General features: G+C 40.7%; 1 protein-coding gene across 3 annotated transcripts in view; it reads right to left on the bottom strand.

Annotated features, from left to right (window-relative positions):
* Positions 1-93: 93 nt before the first annotated feature.
* prepl (prolyl endopeptidase like) overlaps positions 94-26,031 on the bottom strand; it is a 46,758-nt gene continuing 20,820 nt past the window's right edge. The window contains exons 7-15 of one of the 3 annotated variants that reach the window (XR_013499622.1): positions 25,159-25,347; positions 20,719-20,925; positions 17,329-17,504; positions 16,116-16,332; positions 11,675-11,824; positions 6,092-6,212; positions 3,049-3,131; positions 1,618-1,901; positions 94-902 (exon numbers count right to left, since the gene is read on the bottom strand). Coding sequence is in view for 1 of the 3 variants with exons in the window: in XM_078229673.1 (XP_078085799.1) it covers positions 852-902; positions 3,049-3,131; positions 6,092-6,212; positions 11,675-11,824; positions 16,116-16,332; positions 17,329-17,504; positions 20,719-20,925; positions 25,159-25,347 (1,194 nt within the window). In the remaining 2 variants the exon portion in view is untranslated. Of the gene's footprint in view, positions 903-1,617; positions 1,902-3,048; positions 3,132-6,091; positions 6,213-11,674; positions 11,825-13,851; positions 13,988-16,115; positions 16,333-17,328; positions 17,505-20,718; positions 20,926-25,158; positions 25,348-26,031 lie in introns of those variants that run through there. The other 2 variants (XM_078229673.1, XR_013499623.1) reach the window with 2 other exon arrangements.

Raw genomic sequence — 26,031 nt, forward strand, 5'->3', positions numbered from 1 at the left:
GGCACCTCCATATCATGGCAAACGTCTTCCAAAGCTATATGCTTTGAGTTAGCCAAAGGGTATTTCTCACATGGGATATCATCTTCTAAACTGCTTTTGTGACTTGAAGCAAGACACAAAGCTTGAAAGACAGTGTGTAACAAGATCAAGTTTAATTTTTCTTTTTGAGCAACTCAATAAAAGAAGAGAAGCAATAAAAAAAATACAAAATTCCTCTAAGTACTCACTCTCCTGGCCATGCAGCCCTAGCAGTGTAGATTGTATGTGTAATATAATGCCTACATATTTATAGTCACATGTTGTATTGTTAAAGAAAATGCCAAGGACAGCAGAGGAAGCATAGAGTTCTTACAATAATGGGCATGTAGCCTTCTGTAAATATTGCTGAGGTATCATTATGCAACAAATTCAGATGAAAGAACAAAAGTAATTTTGAAACATGAACAACAATGAGAGATCATCACGGGGTATCAACACTCGAGTTTTCTCACATAATTATTTGTTTTACGTAGGATGTGTGGATAAAAATAAAAATTCTGTAATGTATACACAAAAGGAACAGAAACTATAAAAATGGTTTATTGCCATTTAAAACATTGCTCTGATGTTATATCTTAATTTTTGCCCAGCACACAAACAATGCTGCTGGTGTGAAATAATTTAAATTGAACATTCAGGGGTTGGCTACCAAAAATAAATACCCATTCAAAGTTCATCAATACAAAATCTTACACATACAGAATTCAATTGCAATGATTCTGAAGAATAGTTTTTCATTGAAATCATGTCAACATTTACTTCTTAATTGGTGAGTTGTAGAGAAAACCTACAACAGTTATTCGTGGATGCTTCTACACACCAAGTTCCAGCTGTTTGTATAAAAATGCATAATGTCTGGCAACCTATAAAATAAAAAGAAAGTGCAATCAATTGCCAGAAGATGATTTCTAATTGCATAAATGTGATATTTTGGTAATTATAACAAGTAAAAAAAATTGCCACTTTTTCTGGTGCGTTTTAAGACCATGTTCACCCTCCTCAAGGAGTGAGCGAGTCAGTGAGTGTTGGGGATGCGAAGTGATGGACTTAAAAGTATTCGGCCTGTCTACCTATTTCAAAAAATAGGATGACATTTAGAGTCATCCTAATGTGGGCACTGAGTGAATTTTTTTGTTCATTGCTGAGTTGAGTCGAATAAAACTACTCAACAGTGAAAAGACATTCTGCGACATTGAGCCGTCAAAAAACAAAAATTTTCCAGATTTGATCCCTGGTCTGTGCTAAGTTAGTTGATAACATAGGACTGGAGTAGCAGTTTGATAGTCTGTTCTACATATGCATTACCATTTCAAATAAAACATTTTCCCTCGAAATTGTTATGCTGCTATCCTTAATTTAATGCTATACCTTTTTACTCGTGAATTTTGCACGTGGCAAACAAAACTGTATCTCTAAGCACATTTTCCAAACCCAATCATAATCTTAAATATTTTTTAAAATGTTGCATTTTTGCTTTTATATTCAACGCCCCTATCTATAAAACCTAAACATTACAATTTATCTTATTTTTTGCCATTTAAAAAAAACTTGCAATCCCAACTTAAAGGTTTCACAAACCTTCAATAGCAACTATTTTTCTGTTCCTTCACTATTAAGAATGTTATTGCCCCAGATTTTGCTGGAATGGGCAACAAGGGCCTGTATCTTCTGACGAGTGGCAATCATCATGGAATTGTCACTCTGCTCCTGCTTTTGCCTGCCCTGATGCTACTCTTAATTTCTGGTCGGGAATTCTGAGCCCAGCTTCTCCAGAAATGCAGAGTACAGCTTCCATCCAAGAGCTCCATTGGCACATTGTAGCATGGGGGAGGACTGGACATGCCCCTTTCCAATGGCACAAGCTGTGACAGGTAAGTATAAAAGTACAGTATGTATATTAGTGAATGAGTGATGGATCAATGAGTGAGTGGGAAGGTGGGTAGGTGGGTGAGGTGTGTCGATAGGTGAAGGATGAGTGGCAGGTAGAAAGGTGGCAGATGGAGGATGGAAGGCAGTAGGGTGGAAGGTGGGTAGGGTGGTAAGTGGGTGAGTGGGTAGGTAGGTGGTGCAGACTAGTTGGGTTGTTTCAAGGGGGAGGGTTAGTCAGGTGGTGAGGAGTTAATTTAGGCTGGGGGAGGGGGGGTGGTCAGGTTGGCCAGTAGGGGCTAATCATGCCTGGTCAAAAGGGTAGTTGTTCAGTTGGGTTTATGGGGGGTAGTTAGGGAGTTGGGGAATGGTCGGCTGGGTCAAAGGATAGTCAGGGCGTGGAGAGAAAGTAAAAACTCAGAGAGAGTGACTGGGGGGGGGGGGTTAATGTATAGTTACCGAGGATTTAGATTAGGATTTTTCTCGCTAACATTTCATGGATAATTACCCATGGAAGTATGTTGGAACTCTCCAAAGTTTTCAACTCTAAATCAAGGCAGAATTTTGTTGAGGCATCATGGGTCTTGCCTGCTGGCTGGACAGCCATCAAGGGATCTGCAATGCCACTGTTTGGGCTCAGAATTCCCGACCAGAAATTAAGAGTAGCATCAGGGCAGGCAAAAGCAGGAGCAGAGTGACAATCCCATGATGATTGCCACTCGCCAAGCAGCCAATGGTAAGGCAAGCCATGGACCTTCCTTGTAATCAAGATCCCAGGGGGTGGAAATCTTGCCTACCAAGCTGGCAGCTCTTGTGCTCAACAGCGCCAAAGGAGAGCCTGTGGCTGATGATGGGAGGATAGGCAACGGAGTGCCAGCATCATGGAAGGACCACACAATTTAATCATGGCTCTGAGCTGGGGTGGAGGGGTATTTTTAGATCTTTAGTCTATTAAAAACCCAAGCTCAGGAAACTTGGGACAATCCTTCAATTGCTCTAAATCAAGCAAAATTATTGTGAAAAACAGAATCAGTGTGCTGTTGCATGACTACATTACAAAACATCTGATATGAAAAGTTAAGATGAATTTTACAGATCAAGGACAGAGCACTCGATTATGGAGAGAAAAACAAAAAGATTTACTTCGTATATTGATTCCTCCCAATCGGATGGACCAAAGTGATCACCTCCAGGTTGGATATCCAAAATGATGTCTGGTAGTTCACCTTTGATTAAAGATAACATGCAAACCAAAAGAAAAATGCTGAAAAATTGAAAAGGTCCTCTATGAAGTATATTATTTCATTCAATTATTAAACAAAATTTACTTCAATCATGCCTACATAAGAGTTTTGTTTAACTATAGCATTGTGTTTGTGCTTTAAAACTTACAGGTAATTTTATTCTATTTGGACTCATTTGAAAAGCCATGGAGCTTATATATATTATATAATATGTATGTGGGCGAGAAGGACACTGACCAGGCTGCACTCAGTATCTTATCTGATTGAGTCAGACATCAAGGATCAGGAATTGATCTGTATGAACCACCCGTATTAGTCAAATGCTCCCACTCAAAATGAATCAATCATTTTTAAAAATTATGTTTCGTAACGCAGCTTGATTGTGCCGATTCATTGCAGATTTTGTGTTTGGCGATTCGCAAATAAGTTTGAACAGAAATTTGAGGGGAAAAAGACATTTCTCAAAACCACTGGGATGTGTGTCCTGGGTCACTGATTACACCCGAACTGGAAATTCTACCTCTAAAAGAAGAAAAGTTTGTAGAATAAGAGTCATAAAGATGTGAAGATGAGAGGAAACAGTCAAGGAGAGACTTACACAAAGGTGAGAAAGGAGAGAAAAACAAAGGCTTACAAAGGAGAGTGAGAAGATCATTTGTTGACAAATAGATAACAAGTATCTGATCGTCATATAGAGACAAAGAAAAAGTAGAAAGACAAATGGCACAGAACCAAAAAAGGATTAAATGGTGGGCTCCAGTTGAAGGGAGAGCACAAAGCTACCAGAGATCAATAGATATTTGAACAGAATAATTAAATACTATCAGAATAAAATTTCTTAAAAAACAGACTTATCCAGATTTTAATTCTGAGGTTTTAGAAGTATTTGTTCCAGTATATTTAAACACATTCAATTCTTTATGCAGTATTTGTGTTTGCAATGACACTTTTCCACAGTGCCTTTACAATGCTACTTCCTCTTCACAACACATGCAGTCAAAGGGACCATTGTTGTCATAACTATTCACAAAAGGCCATTCACTTCTTGTCAATCTATTATCCCTCCCCCATCACATTACAGACACTTCTACATTTAATGCTTTGGAAGGCACTGCAGTAGAGTAATGTCAGTGTGGTGGGTCCTTGAGCTTAAAAGCATTCAATCTTCTTGAGCTTGTATTTTATAGCAATTGATAAGCAATCCAAATTGTTCGCAGCTAATTACCAGCAAAGCCAGATACTGACAATGATATTTGGCCATTGTTTGTATAACTGCTCATGTTGATGACAATGAATTCCATTAAAAAAATCACAACACCAAAATTTGGAGCCTTCATTCGTGTGGATGGCCTAGCGATATGATGTAACTAGGCATAGGATAATGAAAATCTGATAACCAGGTCACAAGTAGAAGAGCTTGCCCTTTTGGCTAATCTAGTAAACTCATGTTGCTTCGCCCATATTATCAGTGAATGCAATTAAACACTGGCACATACCTAGAAAAATATACGGCAGCATTTGTCCCTGTAGTTAGCCATATATTTTACAATTCTTACTGAAGCAGCAATTGAAATTGTTTTTATAAGCTTGGAGTTCATTGTAATTATCAGTAAATCAAGTGGCTGTATTTCATTGGTGCGATGTACAATTATTAACAAATGTCACAAAATAAAGAATGCAGATGTCAGCTAAAATATGCTCAATAAACCAGTGCCACAGGTTAATAAGTAACAGGGTACAAAGGCGTTTTTAAATTCCTCACACATTAAAAGCACTTACACATGCGTGCAAACAAGTGAATTGTAAAGCTGACATTTAGCATTGGTGAAACAATGGACTGAATTTTACTGGGTGGGTGGTGATCCTGACGTTGACTTCAATTCTGGTTTGGGAAACCAGATGTGGTCATAGCAGGATGTTGGATATGATGTTCCTGCAATCATAGAATCCCTACAGTGCAGAAGGCGGCCATTCGGCCCATCGAGTCTGCACTGACCACAATCCCACCCAGGCCCTATCCCCATGCGTTTACCAAAACAGGAGAGAACTGTGTTGATTTTTTGGGTGAGCTCCCAGACGCAATTGTATGGCACTTAGAAAAAAAAGCCCAGATGAGATTCTCACCAGGAGGGGGAGGATTCTTATATTCCCTATTCTTGTAGGGAATCTGGCTACTGAGCTTTAGGGGCGCCATTGTGCATGTGCCCCGATCTCCCAGTACACTGGGAGATGTCACCCCCGTCCCCCCATCCCCATCCCTCCGGACATTGCTTCCCACCACCCCATTGCTGCTCTGGAGATTGCCCTCCCTGCCTCCGATCGCTGTACCAGACATCGACCTCCCTCACCCCTGATCACCGCCCCAATCTCAACCACTCAGGCTGATCGACCCCACCCCCTAATGGCCGCCCCGGCCGATCACTCCCACACCCTCCGATGCAGAGTCCCCCCCCCGCCTCAGCCCTGCCTCCATCAGGCTCGGCCCCCCATCAGGCCCTGCCCCCTTGGCACTGCCCCAACCTGCCCCCGACCATCCGAGGGGCTTCAATGGCCTCCGTTCCCAACAGTGAGGCCATCACGTCTGGTCTCTGTTGGTGGGGACCATACATGATCCTTGCTGGTGAGGACCTTGACTGGCGAGCAGGAAAGTGCAGGTGAGTCCAGATGATAGCATCCAGGACTCACTGATTATATTTAAATGAAGTTTTGCATATTGAAATATCGCCGGCAAATCAGTGCCGGTAACATCGCGAGAGGCGAAAAACTAAGCATGAAACTAATTTTTCGCCTCTTGCCCGATCTTACTGGCTTGCCACGCCAATTGAACAGTGGGACAAGCCTAAGATCACCCCCGTAATTTGTTTTAAATTCCTGAGGACACCTCATTGCTTGAAGTAATAGAATTGGCACAGCTACTTATACTTAGTGGCAACTACGCTCACCTGTTTCATTGCACATACTAACAGCCACAGCATTTCTCAATTTCCGTGTATATCTTAGCAAACCTGACAATGGCACACGCTTGTCATCCTGATAGGCCGTGATGAATACAGAAGGGTATTTCTGGGGAAAAAAAGGTTAAGTGTGTTGAAATCTTAATTCCTGCTTAGATTACATTTTAATAAATTGGAAGAAGTTCCCGAACTATTGCATTTCATATTTTAATTTCAAAATATTGTGATGTTAATGTATCTTTAAGGGATTTTTTTTAAAGTCATGTTCTCTGCCGCTCTCACACCCTCAGCTCTCATTGTTGCCGGGCTGTCAGTAGGAGTCCTTTTATTGCTTCTTCAGTGGTTTTAATGGGGCGTGGATTGGTACTTGGGACTACGATGTTGTGGCCATTACGGAGACGTGGGTAGAACAAGGACAGGAATGATTGTTGGACGTTCCGGGGTATAGATGTTTCACTAAGTGTAGGGAAGCTGGTAAAAGAGGTGGAGGAGTGGCATTGTTAATCAAGGATAGTTTAACGGCTGTGGAAAGGCACTTCGTGGGGGATCTGCACACTGAGGTAATATGGGCTGAAGTTAGAAATAGGAAAGGAGCGGTCACGTTGCTAGGAGTTTACTATAGGCCCCCAAATAGTAATAGAGATGTGGAGGAAGAAATTGCTAAGCAGATTATGGATATGTGTGGGGGTCACAGGGTAGTTGTCATGGGGGACTTTAACTTTCCAAATATTGATTGGAACCTTTGTAGGTCAAATAGTTTGGATGGGGCAGTTTTTGTGCAGTGTGTGCGGGAGGGTTTCCTGACACAATATGTGGATGGGCCGACTAGAGGTGAGGCCACATTGGATTTGGTACTGGGAAATGAACCGGGCCAAGTGTTAGATTTGGTTGTGGGAGAGCAATTTGGAGATAGTGACCACAATTCGGTGTCTTTTGTTATTGCAATGGAGAGGGACAGGGCCATACGGCAGGGCAAGGTTTACAATTGGGGGAGGGGTAATTATGATGCGATTAGGCAAGAATTAGGGGGCATAAGTTGGGAACAGAAACTGTCAGAGAAAGGAACTAATGAAAAGTGGAACTTTTTCAAGGAACAAATACTGGATGTCCTTGATAGGTATGTTCCTGTCAGGCAGGGAGGAAATGGCCGAGTGAGGGAACCATGGTTCACAAAAGAGGTGGAATGTCTTGTGAAAAGGAAGAGGGAAGCTTATGTAGGGATGAGGAAACAAGGTTCAGATGGCTCGATTGAGGGTTACAAGTTAGCAAGGAATGAGCTGAAAAAGGGGCTTAGGAGAGCTAGGAGGGGACATGAGAAGTCCTTGGCGGGTCGGATCAAGGAAAACCCCAAGGCTTTTTACTCTTATGTGAGGAATAAAAGAATGACCAGGGTGAGGTTAGGGCCGGTCAAGGACAGTAGTGGGAACTTGTGTATGGAGTCAGTAGAGATAGGCGAGGTGATGAATGAATACTTTTCTTCAGTGTTCACCAAGGAGAGGGGCCATGTTTTTGAGGAAGAGAAGGTGTTACAGGCTAATAGGCTGGAGGAAATAGATGTTCGGAGGGAGGATGTCTTGGCAGTTTTGAATAAACTGAAGGTCGATAAGTCCCCTGGGCCTGATGAAATGTATCCTAGGATTCTGTGGGAGGCAAGGGATGAGATTGCAGAGCCTTTGGCGTTGATCTTTGGGTCCTCACTGTCCACGGGGATGGTGCCAGAGGACTGGAGAATGGCGAATGTTGTTCCTCTGTTTAAGAAAGGGAATAGAAATGACCCTGGTAATTATAGACCGGTTAGTCTTACTTCGGTGGTTGGTAAATTGATGGAAAGGGTCCTTAGGGATGGGATTTACGACCATTTAGAAAGATGCGGATTAATCCGAGATAGTCAGCACGGATTCGTGAAGGGCAAGTCGTGCCTCACAAATTTGATAGAATTTTTTGAGGAGGTAACTAAGTGTGTTGATGAAGGTAGGGCAGTTGATGTCATATACATGGATTTTAGTAAGGCGTTTGATAAGGTCCCCCATGGTCGGCTTATGATGAAAGTGAGGAGGTGTGGGATAGAGGGAAAGTTGGCCGATTGGATAGGTAACTGGCTGTCTGACCGAAGACAGAGGGTGGTGGTCGATGGAAAATTTTCGGATTGGAGGCAGGTTGCTAGCGGTGTGCCGCAGGGATCAGTGCTTGGTCCTCTGCTCTTTGTGATTTTTATTAATGACTTAGAGGAGGGGGCTGAAGGGTGGATCAGTAAATTTGCTGATGACACCAAGATTGGTGGAGTAGTGGATGAGGTGGAGGGCTGTTGTAGGCTGCAAAGAGACATAGATAGGATGCAAAGCTGGGCTGAAAAATGGCAAATGGAGTTTAACCCTGATAAATGTGAGGTGATTCATTTTGGTAGGACAAATTTAAATGTGGATTACAGGGTCAAAGGTAGGGTTCTGAAGACTGTGGAGGAACAGAGAGATCTTGGGGTCCATATCCACAGATCTCTAAAGGTTGCCAGTCAAGTGGATAGAGCTGTGAAGAAGGCCTATAGTGTGTTAGCTTTTATTAACAGGGGGTTGGAGTTTAAGAGCAGTGGGGTTATGCTGCAACTGTACAGGACCTTGGTGAGACCACATTTGGAATATTGTGTGCAGTTCTGGTCACCTCACTATAAGAAGGATGTGGAAGCGCTGGAAAGAGTGCAGAGGAGATTTACCAGGATGCTGCCTGGTTTGGAGGGTAGGTCATATGAGGAAAGGTTGAGGGAGCTAGGGCTGTTCTCTCTGGAGTGGAGGAGGCTGAGGGGAGACTTAATAGAGGTGTATAAAATGATGAAGGGGATAGATAGAGTGAACGTTCAAAGACTATTTCCTCGGGTGGATGGAGCTATTACAAGGGGGCATAACTATAGGGTTCGTGGTGGGAGATACAGGACGGATATCAGAGGTAGGTTCTTTACGCAGAGAGTGGTTGGGGTGTGGAATGGACTGCCTGCAGTGATAGTGGAGTCAGACACTTTAGAAACATTTAAGCGGTTATTGGATAGGCACATGGAGCACACCAGGACGATAGGGAGTGGGATAGCTTGATCTTGGTTTCAGATAAAGCTCGGCACAACATCGTGGGCCGAAGGGCCTGTTCTGTGCTGTACTGTTCTATGTTTATTTTTACTCTGGGATCTTTTATGAACCTGCATTATTAGGAGGATGACTGGTAGGTCGGTCATGTGTTTTGGACAGTTTTCTTTTCTTCCTAGTGAATTTAAGGTTTAATTTTCTGTTTGGCTGGCTGCAGTTTGAGTTTAGAAGGGAGTGGACATCAGACTGAAAGCAGTGTTTCTCTCTCTCCCTGATGTTCTGGGAAGCTGTTCTGGCTGTATCCAGAGGGCTGCTAGAAGTTACAGGGCTGAGAAGTCAGGGTTTCAGTTCTCCAACCAAAGGACTCAGTTCCAGTATCACATGAGCATTAGTTTTTGCTGTGTTAAACCTGTGGAAAGGGTTTTGTCCATGGGAAATTTTGTTTGATCGGAACATTTTAGATATATTTATTAAAGGTTATACATTATCATGGTTGTTTTGTTTCTGTTTGCAATTGATAACAGTTATTGCTAACTTTCTTTCTATACATGTTAACTATATTCTTAAATAAACTTTGTTTGATAAAAGCTCCCGAGTGGTCATTTGAATCATACCTGAGGTGAAACATATCATGCTTATCCTAGCCAAATTCGAAGTGCAAAACATGATAAAACACTTTATGGGTTTCTGACCGGAATTATAACACTATCAATGCGGAAAACATTGTCTACAATACTATTGTGATGGCAGTTATTGTAATATCCAAAGATTGAGGTTAAAAGGATGTATCTTGAACATGGTCCATACGCTTTATTATGCAGCCTCCACTTCTATCAAGAAGAGGAAATGTTTGGAAGAGCTATTGCTTGAGGGAGCTGCATTCATACATTTATAATAGAAGCTTCAGATTGATGAGTCATTGTGCTTCCTTCCAGTATCAGATTCACTAACACATTACTACATGTCATACATTTGTGTGAAGTGTGTTAGTGTTTGCAACACCTAGAGGCATATTTTAACTTTCATTGGCAGATGGAATATTACAGGGTAGGTGATTGCCACCCAATACACACCCCCCACCCCCTGATTTTCAGTGTCAGTTTGTGCGTGGGTCCATGTCAACTTGGCACCGTCTATTTCATATTGGATCCAAAAGGAAAACACAGATAGACAGGTTAAGTGGAGGATGAAAGGAATACAATTAAAGGAAGGATATTTTCTTACATTGCACTTTCATCCAATTAGTGGGGATGAGATAAAAGCATAGGATGTAACCGTGGAGGAATAGTGTCTAACCCACTGTAACATGCATTTCCTCCAATCTTAGATATTTAATTTTATCAAATAATAGATGGAGAAAAAATAAACTGAAGTTAATAGTTCTTTGCAACTGTTTTAGAGTGACCATTGCTTTAAGGACTGTTTGTCCTGTAAAGTCCAGATGAGGTCTCAGTTGGAATATGTTAACATAGTTATTGACTAATGGATGAGAGTGACAGGATATTTACTATTATTTACCTATGTACTTATGTAACCTTATATAAATTTACATCTTTATGTAAAAATGTTGCATACTTGCGACTGCTTGTGGTGCAGCCAAAGTGTTGCAAGATGTCAGCATCATTACTAAACTGAAGTTGGTCACATCAAAGTTTTGCTTTAATTGTAAAAGGTAAACTTTAATCACATCTCTGTGGTTACCTTACTGCATTCATCAAACTTTGAGTTAGTGTCCAGTTCCAAACATATTCACCTTTCTTTTTGACTCTTGACTCTTGGAGAGCAGTAGTGATTCTCGTCGGTGGGGAGGAATATCTGACACTCCTGGAAGCAACAGCGTTAAGCTGTTTAAGAATATTTAAATATATCCAAATTTATGGTAATCAGGTTCAAGCCCTCCCTGGGTGTGAACCTGATTATGATGCCAGCAGGGATGTCCTATCAAGAGAGACTAAATAGTCTGGGTCTGTATTCTTTGATGTTTAGCAGCGAGGAGCGACCTTATTCAAACATATAAGATCCTAAGTGGGCTTTATAGGGTAGATGGTGAGACATTTTCACCAGTGGGAGAGTCCAGAACAAGGGGACATAGCTACAATATATAGGTCTGGTCATTTAAAACTGAGGTGCGCAGAAATTTCTTCTCGCAGAGGGTAGTGCATCTCTTGAATTCTCTGCCCCAAAGGATGCTGGAGGCTGGATCATGAGAAGTATTCAACGTGGCAATGGATAAATATTTGATAGATCGAGGAACGGAGGGCTATGGGGAAATGGCACAGAAAAGGAGTTGAGGCCGGCGTAGGTCAGCCATGATTGTATTGGATGACAGGACAGGCTTGAAGGGCCTGGTGGCCTATTCCTGTTTCTATTTCTTGTGCTCTTGTGATCTGAATGCAAACTTCCAAAGTAAGCTTCCCTCTTAAGTTTTTAGACAGCACCTTCAGTGAAGTTGTATTTTAAGACACAGTATACTCAGAGCATTACAATTACCGTCTATTGTTACCTGTGGCTTGATATTCTGATAAGGACAATAGGCTTGAATGCATTTAAAGAGATTTTGGTCAGACAAAGGATCTCCCCACTCTTCTTGTTCTTCAATTGTGAGTGGTAATGAAGGATCCAGCATGGTGTTGAGAACATCAAGGAAAGGAGCCTGTGAAGCAAAATATCAGGCAGAAATAATTATTACAACAAGCAATGATTATTGTGGAAAGAATATAGTGCAATGTGTAAAATCCTTCTACTTTCTTACTTCTCTCTCATAATAGTCTTGATGGGTCATACACATAAAGACCTATGGTGGAGAGAGGGGTTTGTTGGGCAACAGCCAACTGTCAGCAGGCACACTCAGTGAAAGACTCCACAAAAGTGCTGATAAATCAGGAAACCAATAAAAGGGTCATTGTTACAAGTCAGGTCAGATACCTCAAGATGTTTTATGAAGCTCGCCTGACCTGTAACATTTTACTTTGAATTTGGCTAGGATGAGCATGAGAGGTTTCACTTCAGGTGTGATTGAACTGACCCACGAGGAGATTTTATCAAAAACAAAGTTTAATTAAGAATATTGTTGACATGTATAATAAGACAGTTAGCAAAAACAATTACAAACAAGAAACACAACAACCACAATACTGTCTAACTCTTAAGAAATATCTCTAATGTGATCCAACCAAAACCAACATCCAATACACAAAACCCTCCAAATAAGCACAATACAGCATAGGTTAATGCCCACTTTTTACAGAAATCCAGCCTCCTGCATTGAATGTTGAAAATCCCTTATGAAGAAACTCAGAAGAGGTTGTAGTCGAATCTGTTTCCCAAAAGACAGCTTCTTTAAGGCAGAGTGGCAATACGCCTCTCCTTCAGCTAACTGATAATAGTTTCAGAACCAAACAAAGAGAAGAACAGGGAGAGAGAGAGAGAGAGAGACTACTACTCAGCTTGCTGCTAAACTGTTTCTAACACACCCAAAACGAAACTGAAAACCCAAAAGAAAAACCCCCTATCACCTGATTGCCACAGCTTAGCTCCACACCCCCAATGACATCGCTGAAACTATAAGCTGCATGATTTAAAAAAAACTTTCTTAAAGATACACTCACATGACATTATCAAAGCTTGTTCTTCCTCACCACTATCAATGCACCTACAAGCTGCATCAGTATACTAGCTTATACACAAATAGTGTCATATAATTACTAAGATGTGAAAGGGTTAAATTCCCCAGGGCTATCCTTTCTTTCTGATTAGTGATAAGCAAAAGCAGGTGTACACTCATCCTTTCTGCTGCACCAATTGACCAATTTCCAATGTTTCTCTTTCAGAATGTGACCAACTGTGTCTCCAATATTTTACTCATACAGCTGAGCATGAATGGCTTAAAGCATTATAAGACTTTACTCGTTATGTCATCCTAGGATTTCAAAAGATTTTGATATGAGAAAAGCAGTCCAGAGGCTTCTGTTAAGCTTGACGTATCCACTTGTTCCATGGAAAGCAGCATGAATTGTTTTTGGAATCTATTTTCACTATTGACTGAGGACATCACTCTATTTAAGGAAGTTGCCAAGATAAGCTGAAACAATGCTGCAATATGAAATAGTTTTGGCCATTATGCAGCATTCTCCTGAACACTTCATTATCTCAGTGGAGTACCTTTATTACAGCAGGAATAGGGCCATTTTTAACCAGTTAGGGGCAAAATTGGGAGCTTATTCAGAATAAGAGGGCCAACTGATGTAGAACAAAGCATTAATTCCATATCTTGATAAATAGTATTTTGGAACATTACTCTGATTATGTGTAATCTTAATTCTAACATCTATCAAAGTTGATTGCCAAATATAAAGGAGCATTAGCAGTTTCCGGATCACAGCACTATGACTGGAAGGTGCAGTGCAACAGCACATTTGTTATATCAAACCAGACATTTTTAGCGATTGTACAAATAATGTGTGTGTGTGGTGTGTGCGTGCGAGATGATTTATACAGTCTCTGACCATGTTTTGCCCATTTACTAATAATGTTCCAATTAATAATCCCACATTATGTGATATTTACTGAGTAATGCAGATCAAGACGGTTCCCATGTGTAACTTGGGTAGGAGTAACAATGCTACATTTTATTTAGCATCTAAAAATTACAGAAAAATGTTTTTAAAAATTGCTAATTACCTTCCCTTAGCTGGAAATTTAAGTGTGGACCTCAGACAAGGACAGGAGTGACCTCAGCTATGACACACTACAGATATCAGACCTGCCAAAACAGTAAGCCTCATGCAGGAGAATTACTTCAATGAGGTACATTTGGCTGCAATAAAAAAAAGAACTTGCATTTACATAATTCCTTTAACAGCCTCCGAATGTCAAAAATGCCTCACAGCCGATCAAACAAAAACAGAAAAGGCTGGAAAATCTCAGCAGGTCTGATGGCATCTGGGGCGAGAGAACAGAGCTAATGTCTGGATGACTCAAAAGACTTGAAACATTAGCTTTGTTCTCTCTCCCCAGATGCTGTCAGACCTGCTGAAGTTTTCCAGTACTTTGTGTTTTCGTTTCAAATTCCAGCATCCGCAGTAATTTGCTTTTATCAATTTATTTGAAAACTTAGTAACATACACAATAGTCAATTTGCATAGAACATGGTCTCGTAAACACCAATGAGACTAATTATTCCGTTTTTTCTGAGATGTTTGATTTAGGACTAATTTTAGTGAATACAGTAAGAAGTCTCACAACACCAGGTTAAAGTCCAATAGGTTTACTTGGAATCACGAGCTTTCGGAGCACTGCTCCTGCATCAGGTGAGTCACCTGATGAAGGAGCAGTGCTCCGAAAGCTCGTGATCCCAAATAAATTTGTCCAACGCCAGCATCTCCACATCTTAATTTTAGTGAAGGCAGTGGGACAACTGTTCCTTCTTCAAACAAAGCCACGGGATATTTTTTGTCCACCTGAACTGGCAGATGGGACTGGTTTAATGTCATATCTGAAAGAAGGCACTTCTAATGCTGTCGGGCCTCAGTATTAAACTGAAGCATTGGCCTAGATTTGAGTCCGTCACATTATGTTAAACCTATGACTTTTTGGGAGAGGTGAACGAAGATGACACTATTCATGGAGCTACACCCCTGATAACATCAGTCTATTCAGGGATGAGTGACATCAGAGAAAAACGATTTCAAAAATAAAACTTCACTTTTTATAGAGGGAATGTTGGTTGGTTTGATTTTGTAATTTGCAATATAATTGAATAATCTAATAAAACTGCACTTAAGATGGGTTGTACTATAAAAAGACCACAAAACAGCCAATTCCAGTTAACAACGATCAAATAATCTACTAAAATTTCACAATGCGTGCTTTCAGGAAATTCCATCATGGTTAATAGTTAGATGAACTTCATAAACCTGGCTCAATCCCCTTCCATTCTCCAATGCAGAAAACATGTTCTAGTCTCCACTTGCCTAGTCTCATACTCACATGCCTTCATCACTTCCCTGGCTCCAGCAGCTCATCCTCCCCTTTCCCATTTGTTTTCGCTGCTATCTTTGGTCTGTGATGCAAATCAGCTCCCTCCTTGCTACTGTTTTGGTTACCACTGTTCTGGCTGTCACTCCTTACTGTGCCTACTACCTTGGATTTCTGCACTGTTTTGTAAACACTCTCCTCAGCCACATGCTGGCTTCCCAGGTCTCATGTAGTTCATGCCCCGACAAGTGGAATGTGGCTGATTTTATTCTCTTGCCCTTTCCCTAGGCCTGCTGCATCCTCTTCATCAGTTTCCCACAATTAGCTAGCAAACCTATAGTTCATTTTAATTTAAAGCATGCATCATACATAGAATGGATTTGCTGACTGTATTTGGGGGTTAAGAGTAGTACTGGGGGATGAGAAAGGAACAGTGGGGGGTAGTGGGAAAACTGCAGGAGAGGATATCAGAGGAAGGTGAAATGAAGGGGTGAAGCAAATTGTGGAAGGGGATATTGTTGAGAAAAAGCAGGGAGGGCATAAGGTTGACTAGGTATGGAGGGAGGGAAAAGGCTGAAGCGAGAGAGAATGAGCTGGGTAGGGTTAGAGGAGATGTAATGCCAGCATTTCCAATGCTTTTCACTCATGTCCTATGGCCCTACAGCCCACCACTTATCAACCCCAAGTCATTTTGTTGTCCTTGCTGGATCACTTCTATCACTCTGGATCCAAAACTTGTCTGACAACCTGGTCAGATCCCTGCAGCGGCCATCACTGTTGCCAGTTAACTGATCAGTATTGGCATCTCACACTAATCAAAGAAAAGAGAGAGAAAGTAAAAGAACAGAAGGGATAAAGAACTCCTTTTAGCAATACCACAGGAGACCCACCAGTATTTGATACTAGTTCATTACCTGTACAATATTTCTCAAACTAACACAAGTAAAAAGAGTTATTTTCCAACTTACTCGTAAAACAACAGCTCTGATGGAATCAGGTGATACATTGCACAAGCTCCCTGCTAGGACTCCACCAGCACTATTTGATATAAGAGCTGTTTGCCTCGGGTTTGAATATCCCATCGTGTGCAAGTGACGCAGACAAGCCTGTAAGTCATCTATGCCTATGCACTTCTTGTCCAATCGACTTGCTTTGTGCCATCTTAACCCTAACTCTCCGCCCCCTCTGGTGTGAAGAACAAAATACATTAAAACAAATGAAATAGCAAAAGCAAACAATGCAATCGGAAGTAAAAAAAAAACACAGAAATTGCTGCAAATACTCAGCAGGTCAGGCAGCATCTGCAGATAGAAAAGGAGAATTAACATTTCGGATCAATGAACTTTCGCTAGATACTGCCTGACTTGCATTACTGATATTCTCTGTTTTTATATTAAAATACATGTTACAATTAAATCAATACAATATGCAGGAATTTGTCCTTTAATTAATTAAGTGGAAGCTCCACGGTTCGAATAAAAAAAAAGGTCTTTTTGCCAAACTCAATAAAATAATTGAAAGCATAAACAAGTGTAACACAAATGCAAAGGAAAATTCTCCTGCTACCAGGTTTTATTTTCTTTTCTGTTTCTATTTTCTAAAGCTGAACATTTAAAAATACACATTTTTAAATCACCATCTGCAAAAATGTGTATATAATGCCTCTAACATGGGAAGTGCTTCATCTGAGGCATGAAGAACAGCAGACACCAAAGCCAAAGAAAACATGGTGGCCACAAGACTGGCTTAAAGAGCATCTTAAAGGAAGTGAGAGAGAAAGAGAGAGAGAGAGAGAGAGGTGGAAAATTATCGGGAGGAATTCAAGGTTTGTGGGGATTAGACAGGAAAGTGGAGTTGAGGATTATCATATCAGATCACTCATGATCTCATTGAATGGTGGAGCAGTTTCAGGGGGCCGAACAGCCTACTTCTGCTCATATGTCTTATGGTCTGGAGATTTGCTGATTAAAAAAAAACACATACATTTTATTTTCTGAGGAATTAAAGTACCACTTTCAGAACTAGTCTCCACAAGTAGAACCAGACTGTATATGTGACATTAAAGAGAAAATAATTTCCCTTCCTGTAGCCTTAAACCAGAAATCGTAAAATTAACTTAAACAGTAGCATAGCTTGACAGGCAACGTGTTAAATTGATGAAATGAAGCGTGGAGATAGTACCTAACATGACAATATGCTAAAATCCAGCCATCTTCCAATAGCACCATTTGCTCGGGTTTAAAGTCAACATTCAAATCCATGCCATAAGCTCCATAAACATGGACCAACAAAGGTTTCTTGTTCATTTGATTTAATGTTTCTTTATGAAAAACCGTGATGGGTACCAAAATACCATCCTGAAAAAAAAAATAGAGTAAATAATTGCTGAAAAGGTTGCATTCTCAAGGATTCTTTACCCTCACATTATCGTCTCATTGTATATTCATCATTAATATGTACATTTAAATGGTAATCTATTTTTACAATTAAACTTACAGTATTAGTCATACTCTTATACAACCCGTCCCCATTGCACAGCAATGCAAGTTTGCTAACATTTATTAGACTCCTTTCAACTCAATTGCTCATAAAGCTCAGAACCAATTTTGGCCTGACACTGTGAATTCATCTGTCAGTAGTCAGGTGTATCCTCTCACTCACTACCTTTTTCTTCTCAGGCATTTATCATTTAATGGTTATGTATTCAATTTATTTCTCATGAAGAGGAATCATGAGTCATGCATTTTGGGAGGAAGAACATGGAAAGGCAGGACAGGTGGAAAGCAGTTAATAAAGCATATAGTATCCTGGGTTTTATTAACACAGAGTACAGGAGCAAAGGGTTTAGGCTGAACTTATATACGACACATGCTAGACCTTAGCTGGAGTATTGTGCACAGTTCTGAGCATCGCACTATAGGAATGATGTGAACGCATTGAAGAGAGTGCAGAAGAGGTTTATAAGAATGGTTCCAGCGATGAGAAACTTCAGTTATGAGGATAGATTGGGGCGGTTGTTACTAAATAATGCTCAACCCTATGGCCTTGTGATCATGGTAAAAGCAGTCTAAGTTTCCTTACATGTGATGCGCATGGAGTTACGATACTGTTTGAGGCTGTCAATGTTTAAAGGGAAGTCCTAACATTGTGATTAACTGACAAAACTATGCCACAAGATTTCATGTTTTTATACAAAGACAAACTTTATGGTATACAAACAGAATTAAGTAAAGCAAGAACATTAACATTATGGTTCGTAACTATATAATTATGATAGAAGACACCCTGTTGTTTATCGCTTTCACACCTCTACCTCTGATCTTGTAGGTAAATATAATTTGGATTTTAACTGCAATTAATTCCAAGCTTGTTTCAATTTCATTCACTTGAGGTGCATACCAATTCCATAACTAGATGCTTCCATTTATCTTATATTTAATGCTTTAATTACTGAAATTTGAAGTTATACTCCGAAACAAATCAATTACTAACTAGATATTCGCAACAATAGGATAATGTCCTCATGATTAACAATTAAGCTCTAAATGTGGCTTAATATCGCTGGAAATAATGTAGAGTATGCACCAAATTCTCTTGTCTCTCCAGAAAAGTGGAAAATAGCAGACTAATTCATATAAGCTTAAAATTACTTGGTTGGATTTATTTACAAATTAATTAGTACACATAAACCAATGTATTTAATCAGAACATTACTTATAATCAATAAGACTGCTGATTAAAGACTCAATAGTATAAACTATGTCACAGAATACTGATAAATAACTCTTCACCTGTAGTCTGAGTGTGTTTTTAAATCTATCCACCCAGAGGAAACCAATGAGTAGTAGTTGAATCTCCCAGGCCACTTACCCACCCATGTGCCGGTGGAAGCTAACCAGGCATAATTTTAACTGGCTCCGCTAAGGAGGCAGCAAGGACACCTGCCCACAACCAGTGAGGTTCTTTGAAAGAAAAAATGCATGTTAGGTCCTGATAACATTATACAATTTTTTACAAGGAGCCCGAATTGGAGATGGGAGTGGATGTCCTGCCTGGCCAATCAAGCGCGGACTTGAATATCATTGCGTGCTGACATGCATACGCTGCTATCGACCATGCCAATTTTGCGTGCCCTTGCTGCTAGCAGAGTGAGTAAAGGTTATGGCTTGTTAGCTTTTGTTAACGACTTAGTCGTGGACAATTTAATCAGCATCTTGAAAACAGCCAATATATCCTGCCTGATGTCCAAATTTTTCAACTGCCTTGAGCTACTTGTTTTCAAGACTTTGATTTTGAAATTGGGCTGCCATTTTAACCCTAGTTACTCTAAATCATTATGACGTTTCCACTGGTTATCATAATAGTAATGCAATGCATTTCGGGTTGACTATTTCTAATTCAACATTCAATGAGATACAGCAGTATCTGTAGCAAATATTAACAATTCAGTGAAAAATAGGATGCATCACTTAAGCTGTAAATACATTGTGAGTACTTAAGTACTTAAGGATGAAACACTGTGAGCCATGCAGATTAAAGATCCTCTCTTCCAGTTATTTTCTGTTTCATGTTTCATGCCTTATTAACCTAACAGCACACTTAAATCAATTGCAGAAAACTATCCCAACTGTTACAACTTTATCTAACAAAATAAATTCTCAGACTGTCTACTTGGTGGAGGAACCATGGAATGGTTGAGCGAGGTGTTGGAGGTACAGCTGAATGTCATCAGTGTATAAGTAGAATCTGACCTTGTGCCTGTGAATGATGCCATCCATATGCTGATAAGGAAGCGAATGGCAGCCAAGATAGGTCCTCGAGGGGACTCCAGAGGTAACGCTGAGTGGAGAGGGAAGAGAAGCCACTGCTATAAACACTTTGGCTATGAGTGGAAAGGCAAGCATGAAATCCAGTGATAGCAATCATACCAAGCTCGACAATGGAGGGCTGGGGTTAGAGGAAGCTGGTGTGGTCGACCATGTCAAAAACTGAGGGAGATTTGAGGAAGACAAGTGGAGGCATTGCATCGTCACCACAGCAATGTAGAATGTTGTTTGTGAATTTGTTTAGATCTGGAAAAGAAGATTGTTTCACAGTTCCTTTTCACAGGCAGGTGGGTACGAGGGAAGCAGAACTATGAAGCAACATGAAAACAGTTCCTGAGCAGAGGGAACCATTCACAACATCATTCCTATATAATTATAACTATCTCCCTAGGAACACCTTTACCTTTAAATAATCATTCTTCAATGCAGAAACCTTTCATCTATCCCTAATTACACAAGGGCACTTCATAGGACAGTTAAGAGTTAGTTAACCATGATAGTTGTTGGATTGAGTTACACATAGGTCAGACTGAGCAAATTCCTCAAATCCAAAACTAACTGGATTTGTACAACAACTTGATAACTTCATAGTACTTTCTTTTTTTTATTACTGATATCACATTTTTATTTTCAAATTAAAAAAAAACAAATGAATTCAAATTTTCAAACTGCTGGTTCGAGTGGGAATTTATACTCTTGCTCTCTTGGATTTTTAGTCTAGTAATACAATCATATTATATCTTACCTTGCTTGGTGCTTTTAAACGAGTCACTTTACAATCCCTTGTAATCATTGGCTTAGATTCATCTTCTTGGATGTAGAGCTCATTATCGTCTATTGAATACAGAAGACTCACTGGTGGCTGAACTGGAGAGGAAAGCCGAAAGGAAAATTTGTTTGCCTCACATTTTAGGTTATCCTCAGACTCGATAGCACAGGCCCAAGGTGGGAGCTAAGGAAACAAAGGGCAACATTGTTTAAATGCAACTCCCACTCCCGAAGCAAGTCCTAACGTTATGTTATGTGCCAAATAACAAAATACTTGGAAGCCTCGGGATAAACTTCAGCATCCTTTGTAACAGTAGATTCTAAATTCTATGTTAATACAGCTATTCAATAATTTTCCATGTGCTGTTAACTAGCATCAGACCAAGTCATGCAATCCACTTCACAAAGCATCACTCTGTCATTTATGAGTTAATGATGTGGATTCTGATGTTACCATAGCAGAAATATTGTAACATCTCAATGTTAGTGCGAGGCAACTGCTTGTGACAACCAAGTGCTAAATGCCATTAGTCCAGAAATCAATAGGTTTAGAGGTATATTTTCCTTCATATCAAATTTAGGAAACACAATTTTACAAAACCATTTGTTTTTAGTTTTTATAGTGTCAAAGTCAAAGAAATTGAACTATTTGCTGAAAATATCAGTTATAATGCAAGACCACACTGAAGTAGTTAGACATTCCAGGCCAATTGGTGCAAGTTCATAATAGCATTTACCCTTCATTTGAGAAAATATTGCTAATTACATTTACCAAACATATTTCCATATCCCTTTCGCTCATTATCCTTTATTCACCTATCCAATTTAATCTTGAGTATTGACATGGGGTGGGATTTTCCCATCCGTGTTCTAAGTACAGTGGTGGGTGGAAAAAGTGGTGATTTCTCATCTGAGTGCAATGGTGTATTTTTACACTGTATGGTCAGCTCCCCACCTCGCAGCCGATACAAAAACTGGAAGCACGTCAGATGGAGGGTAGGCGGCCTCTGATTTGTGTGACCTGCCATGACATGGTTCTTTCCTCTGGGTGCCGTGTATAAAGGACAGCCACAATCGGCCTTCTCAAGGTCTGCAGGCCAGGATAGTCACATGGAAGAAATGACTCAAAAGACAAGGAGAGTACGGCTGCCAAGTTCAATGATGCTTCACTGGGACATCTGCTGGATGTTGTTGAGGCCTGTCGGGATGTCCTCTACCTGAGTGATGGCTGGAGGAGATCTGCCCTTGCCACCACTCCAGCTTGGGAGGTGGCAGCTTCTGCAGTCAATGCAAATGCAAAGATCTGCAATCTAGTGTGAGAAAAGGATGAATGATCACAGTCTATTCTAGCACACTAAGGCAACCATCTTATAACCCTCAACTCACACATTCACAAGCCCATCTGGACTTAACAGGATGACATTCCAAAGGAATTGCACAAACGGCCGACTAAAGGCACATCACCACTCAATCTCTCTCACACACCTTTGTAATTCTATCTGGGTCATGTCCTGTATACATCACGTCCTCATCCCGATCACCATACATCCAAGGCAGGCATCCTTATTATCTGCCTTGGTATGTACCCTGCTCACAATCTCTCCATTTGTCTTCAAGCAAGACAAGCTCACACACAATAGATGGGAGAGGTTCCAGACTGGAAGAGGTTTTGGCAGATGGACATCTATGAGGAGCTTTGTCAGATTGAAGGCATACAGCTACATGTGGTCTGAGGATTGTGGAGCTGCTCCTGCTTCTACTAGGTTTCTGTGGCAACTGTGATGCTGCAGAGACATTATAAGGGGCTGTGCCTTCTGACACGTGATGCTAGAATGCCTTTGTCTAGGTTGGGCCTCCTCTCAACAAAGACACATGTTATCGAGCCTTTATCATCCTTCAAGGACAATGGCTGGCAGAATGGCTGAGAGATCACTCTGAGGCTGAGGTGTATCATTGCAAGGAGTGGATTAGCTATGCTGGTGCTCAATAAGAGAGGATATTTGTCCAAGAAGATGTAGATAACTACTCATTATCCCCCTCTTGGAATCTGGTGGCTATGAAACATAGAAAATAGATGCAGGAGTAGGCCATTTAGCCCTTGGAGCTTCCTCTGCCATTCAGTTTGATCATGGCTGATCATCAAAATCAATATCCTGATCCCGCCTTCTCCCCATATCCCTTGATCCCTTTAGCCCCAAGAGCTACATCTTATTTCTTCTTGAAATCACAATGTTTTGGCCCCAACTACTTTTTGTGGTCATGAATTCCACAGATTCACCACTCTCTTCTCCTCACCTCAGTCCTAAAAGGTTTACCCCTTATCCTCAAACTATGACCTCTAGTACTGGACTCCCCCACCATTGGGAACATTCTTTCTGAATCTACCCTGTCTAATCCTGTTTGAATTTTGTAAGTTTCTATGAGATCCCGTCTCACTCTTCCAAACTCCAATGAATACAATCCTAACTGACTTAGTCTCTCCTCATATGGCAGACCTGCCATCCCAGGAATCAGCCTGGTAAACTTTCGCTGTATTCCCTCTAAGGCAAGGACATCCTTCCTCAGATAATGACACTAAAACTGCACACAATACTCCAGGTGTGGCTTCACCATCAGTACAAGTGCACTAAAACATCCCTATTCCTGAGGGTCTCACTTACATGCTTGCCTCAATTGCCCATGCTATAGCCTCTTCCCCTGCAGCCTTGGCTTTCTCAAACTCTTCACCCTCATCTCTTTCAATGTTTGCCTCATTGGTTTGAGATGTGTATGTCTGATTTGGCAAGTACTCTCCACTTTGCAGTGTCAGCTTGAGCAATGTGCAGACAACAACATTGATCCGGGAGACTCCCTAGAGAGTGTAGTGGAGTGCTCTGCCAGATCTGTTGAAGCACCAAAATCGCACCCTTCAGGATGCCAATGCTCTGCTCTACCAATATTCAGGCAGCGACATGAGCATCATTGTACCTTCTCTCTGTAGGTTTTGTGGCCACTAATGGGGCATCATCAGCCAGGTCCTTTGTGCAAAAATTCTTTGTCACCGAACAGCCAAATCTCGATTCTGTCTGGTCCCTCGAGGATGTCAGGTAAGATGTATCAGCTATAAAAGCTTCCTGGTTTCTCACACATATCTGCATTATTTGCTTCTTATGGTCACATACAAGCTAAGCACTGAGCAAGTGGAATCCTTTGCTGATTCATTGACTGGAGTGCCTGTTGCCAGGGAGCTTTGATAGTCACCTAAGTGCAGTAAATAGCATCCAGCATCTGTGGAAAATGGGCAATCTCAGTAAAGCCCAGTGCTCTGGCCTGCTGGCTCTTTTGATTTCTGGCAAAATGCGTGTGTGTTTCTTCACAAAAAAGGATGTCTGTCACCTCATGTACATTGATCCCGCACAGGTGCTCAATAGAGCCCTGGAATGAGCCATTCACTTAGATGAAAAGTATGGCTGTTACCTTTAGAGTCACTGGCAACAGACGGCCTCCCAGTCTCCTGGCGTCAGTTCCTGTAGAATGTGGCAAGTGAGTCACCATATTCCTGGACCCGAGGAGGCATCGGCAACACTGTCTCTCACTCTTCTATTGATAAGGCATGCAAGGAAAAAGGCAAACAGCAGAAGCCATCACAGCTGCTCAAACCGAACCTCAAATTTCATCCTCTTTACTTCGGGAAGAAGGAGCCTTTAAGTTTCTGTTTTCCTTCATCTGCTTTTAATCTTTATATCTGTATTTGAGTTAACAAATCTGTCACTTTTACCCAAGTGAATTTTTGCAGTAGATTTTGTAATTAACTAACCTAATCTTGTTTAAAAATAAAGCTGGTTTGCTGTTTTCTTTTTCAAATTGAACTGCTTATTAAGTAAAAGGGGACTACATACACACAGATATAAACTCTTAGCTCATGGATCACTTTGAGGAAACATCTTTTATGTGGTTGTGACACTATTATCTGTAGTAGTAGCAATTGTCATGCATGGTGTTTTGTGCAAAGAATACAAAAAAATGTACAGGCAGAAAATAGTTAACGAACAGTGACTGAAAATGCTCTTAACAAAAAAAAGGATGCCTGCTTTCTTCCGTAAGTAACGACTCACTAAGAAATTTGCAGGAATTTCAGCTTTGAAACAAATGAAACGATCAGGTCAGTAACTTCTGGTGATTCAAAGAGGAATTTCATTCTAGGGAAACCGCCTCAATAAAGGAGAGGAAACTGTCAAAACCAGAATAATTGACTGAAAAAAAAACTGCTGCCAAACATGGCATGTTTTGGAATTTGTCATAGCTACATATTTACTCAGAACTTGATAGCCACATTAATATCCTTGCAGTTCACCAACATGTTCTCACCGTTGAAGTAAAGTGTTGTATGCAGCATGATAATGTCATGGACCAAAAATACTAGGAATTCCCCACGTACCTGGATGCACTTAACAGCTTTTGGTTCATTGAGAGAAAACACATGTAGATATAAGTGACCATAACACTTCAGTATCATTATGCAGTGATCCTTGAACAGTTCCATGTCGATTAGCTTGGTTCTCTCTTTTACTGCATAAACAGTCTGCCAGCTCTTCATTCCAGGGGAAGAAATTGGTACCTTCATCAGCTAAAAAAGAAAAACATAGAATTCATAGCTTTGAAGTGTTCTTATCTGTTACAGACAGGAAGTACATGTTGGAAATCAGGTGCACATTCCAGATGGTTTTTATATAGTTTAAATCAATGGTCAGGAATTGTTTGCAGTAAATGCTCAATTACTTGAAATGTTACCCCATTCATTGATGGGAGTGGGGAAACAGGATTGGCTGGATTGTTCTACAGCTGGAATGAGCTGAATGGCCTCCTTTGAGCCGTAATGACTGTGCTCTTCAAGAGGAACACAAAATCAAAAAATAACTTTAATTTTTTGTATACTCCCATTCAACATTTACAAAGAAATTTGTTTTTTTTTTAGAGATTTATTTTTGTTTGTTGTTTTACACCTCCCCCACACCCAGGAAATTAACTTTTCTTCCGATTTTCCTTCTGTATGCCCACATGCAAGCAATCTTCAGGTGAATTAATTTACCCAATTGAACAGGCAGATGATTCATACCAAGGCTTTAAGCTATTGTCAATGCTGTTCTGTACCATGCTGCAGGGAACTGCTTGAGAGTGGCCCAGGGTGGCTCTTCTTCTTTATAGGAAAGGCAGAGGCAGAAAAAGTGGGGAGGACTTCTCCATAAAAGCTTGCGAGGCAGCGGACAGAGGCAGGGAGGTAGTAGGATTTTTAAAAGTGAAGTAAATGTTA

The sequence above is a fragment of the Mustelus asterias genome, chromosome 15 (genome assembly GCF_964213995.1).
Source record: "Mustelus asterias chromosome 15, sMusAst1.hap1.1, whole genome shotgun sequence".
NCBI classification, from domain to species: domain Eukaryota; kingdom Metazoa; phylum Chordata; class Chondrichthyes; order Carcharhiniformes; family Triakidae; genus Mustelus; species Mustelus asterias.